The sequence below is a fragment of the Aricia agestis genome, chromosome 14 (genome assembly GCF_905147365.1).
Source record: "Aricia agestis chromosome 14, ilAriAges1.1, whole genome shotgun sequence".
Taxonomy (NCBI): domain Eukaryota; kingdom Metazoa; phylum Arthropoda; class Insecta; order Lepidoptera; family Lycaenidae; genus Aricia; species Aricia agestis.
This window is the reverse complement of record NC_056419.1, coordinates 293,403-296,540: the sequence shown is the minus strand read 5'-3', so window position 1 is coordinate 296,540 and position 3,138 is coordinate 293,403. Positions and strand designations below refer to the sequence as shown.

At 37.4% G+C, this 3,138-nt stretch overlaps 1 protein-coding gene across 1 annotated transcript; it reads left to right on the top strand.

The window, feature by feature from the left end:
• Positions 1–2,518: 2,518 nt before the first annotated feature.
• LOC121733673 lies at positions 2,519–3,138 on the top strand. Its single transcript, XM_042123999.1, has one exon. The coding sequence runs from the start codon at positions 2,519–2,521 to the stop codon at positions 3,083–3,085; it is 567 nt and encodes a 188-aa protein (XP_041979933.1). The 3' UTR covers positions 3,086–3,138.

Sequence of the window (3,138 nt, the reverse complement as noted above, 5' to 3'; positions counted from 1 at the left end):
TAAGGTCACACAGACTTATTAGGTCACGTAGACATCGGTCACGTAGACATCGGACATAGACGACTATAATATAACCCTTGTTCATTTTTGTACTAAATAATACTCTTATTACATCTTGTAAGATGCTGGCCACACAGACTACTTTATCAGGTCACATAGAATTTATTTTAATTTAGAACTAAACATCAGTTTAGTTCTAAATTAAAATAAATTCTAGCATCAGCTTTGACTATGTTTTAATACTTTTGTAACTGTTTGGTCACAGAGACTTGAATTATGTTAATAATTTTTTTTTTAGGTGCAGCTTCGGAACCAGTTTCTTATTAATATCAATTGTGAAAATTACAGAAGTAGAAAATCTAAAGTGTGATTATTATAAAATAGTTATTAAATTTGTATATACCTATTCGATTTTGTAATATCATTGCAAAATTAAATTTTAATATTAATAAAATTTGTTTTCTGTATTATTATCTCCAATCGTATTAGTTTTATTACAAAAATTATAAGTTAGTCAATTAGATCATCCGTGTCTACTTCAGCATCACTAGTTGAACCGTCAGTATCAGAAGTTACTGATTTATAAGGCCTTAATACCTCACTCCTTACTACAGCTGAAAACTTCTTACTTTTCAATTTTTGGGTCACTTTGGCATTGGGGTCGTTAGTAACTTCCCCTTTCCACAATACAAGATCACCGACTGAATATTTCCTACATTTCTTGTGAGTTTTGTCTATTTTCATAACAGTCATATAATTTCTATCAATTAGTAGTTTTGCTGTTGTCCTTCTTTCAGTTAATGCCTGTCGTTGCGAAGTACGGTCACTAGGACCACTGGATGGAATAGCTGGTAATTTATTTATACACCATACTATATCCATTAATTTGTCAACCGAAATAGTTTCATTTATATATTTATATAAGACATAGTGTTCAGTCCGTCAGTAATGGTACCATTTACTGTTTCCATTGGGCCATTGACATAGAGTGGAGACCGTCCCGCAGCACGGTGGACCGACGATTTAAAGAAAGTGGCTGGTAGCGGATGAATGAGGGCTGCCCAAGATCGGGATGGTTGGCGCTCATTGGGGGAGGCCTGCGTTCAGCAGTGGACGGCAATAGGCTGATGATGACTGGATCATTTGATCTGGGACTAGTTATAGCATAAAGTGTTTTAGTTGCATGTCTTCTACAAATTGTTTAAGGTATCGGATAGGAGATGCTTTGCCTCTATGTTATTATGCGGACTGGGTTTCTCTAAAGCCTAATATTATTGTGTTGAATTTATAATTTGATCACACAGCCATCCTATATAGATAATAATATTACTATGGATTTGATCACACAGCCATCCTATAGATAATATTATTATTGTGATAATTTTAGGATTTGATCACACAGCCATCCTATAGATTATATTATCGTGTTGATCTTAGGATTTGATCACACAGCCATCCTTGATCTTATATAGATAATAATATTACTATGGATTTGATCACACAGCCATCCTATAGATAATATTATTATTGTGTTGATTTTAGGATTTGATCACACAGCCCTTATTACTATGGATTTGATCACACAGCTATATTCCCGCGTCACCCCCTCTCATTCCCCCGTGCCGCGAGTGACCGTACTGCAACGATTTTAAATGGGATAAAATATGTCATTGAAAAAAAATAACACCCAATTTTTTTTTACTTAAATAGACTCTCCTAATGATACCTAAGCTCTGGAAAAAATTTGGCAGGAAGGTTTAATTGCACCCTGTATATACATATAACCAAACTAAAAAGTAAAAAATAAAGAATAGTTTAAAAAAACTAAAAATACGCTTTTTATAGCAAACCGAAGAAAGAGCACCCCAAGCTTTTTTTTAAATAAAATATTTTTTTTATTCACACTATTATTAATTTATATTTATTGAAATTTATTTTCAATTTTTGGTTTGGTTTACTATAAAAATCGTATTTTTAGTTTTTTAAACTATTATTTATTTTTAATCCTTACCTAATAAAATGTCAAAGTATTGATTGGCATTATGTAAAGAATAGAATTGCGTTTACAGTATTACAGACTACAGTATTACAGTATTTTAGACGTTAGGCCAGTTTGATTGAAACTCAGAAGTCAGACAAATGCAAATAATATTTTCCAAGTCCAGTGACCGCCGGCTACCGCTCTCATCGAGATCTCCAAATACGCTGGAGATATGAAAGTGCCCAAATGTGTTCGCAATATACAGGGCATTACAGGGTGCACTTTTTATTCCATCACTGTCTTCCATCAGGTGGGGAGGCTAACCGTCACGACCGGCGAGAGAACTAGCGAAGGTCTACACATGGATCGACTTTCTTTGCTTTGAGCTAGTCATTTAAATATATCACACTATATTCACTATCTTCTACAGAACGTGGCATATAACAATCAATCAAAACATAATAATAATAATAATTAATGATAACGCTCATGTTTATATACGGTATCAGCTCGCCCACCGAGTCAGAGAGAGCCAACATGTTTTCCCGCCTGGTACTCGTCTTGTGTCTACTGAAGCTGGTCTCCGGGCTGACGAACTTGGAGAGAGCCTGCGCCGCCGAGAACGCGGAAGTCCTGGACAATGACTTCATGGTCGGGACTTGGTACGAGGTCTACAGATTCGCCATGTGGCTGAATCTTCCGCCGTCGATATCCTGCGTGAACATCAAGATCACCGAAGCCCCATCCGACGAAGTGGAGCGCTACAGAACGGCCCACGGTGAAGACGAAGCGTTGAAATTCGACACCAAGCCCGTTCTCTTCGACCGGCACGACGGTTACTACAAAGGAATGCTCACAGGGAGTAGTCAGGCTAAATTCTTGGCTTGGGATCCGAGTAAAATATTCTTCGAGACGGAGAAGTACGAAGGGCAGGTGTACAAGAAGGTGAACGATGACTATATGCTGTTTCACACGTGCGCTCTACCCAACTTTAAGACGTTGCTGTCCAGGAGGAGAGACCAGACGGAGGAGGAGCTGCAGCAGGTCATCGCCACCATTGAGGAAGTCCAGCGTATGGAGACGCAAAGATTCTGCGCGCCTTGATGTATTAATTGTGACAGTGTAAGCGAATGAGAATTAAATTGGCAACATGTCAA

Excerpts from the sequence above, each read along its gene's own strand:
- LOC121733673 (XM_042123999.1), top strand. The coding sequence starts at position 2,519 with ATGTTTTCCCGCCTGGTACTCGTCTTGTGTCTACTGAAGCTGGTCTCC.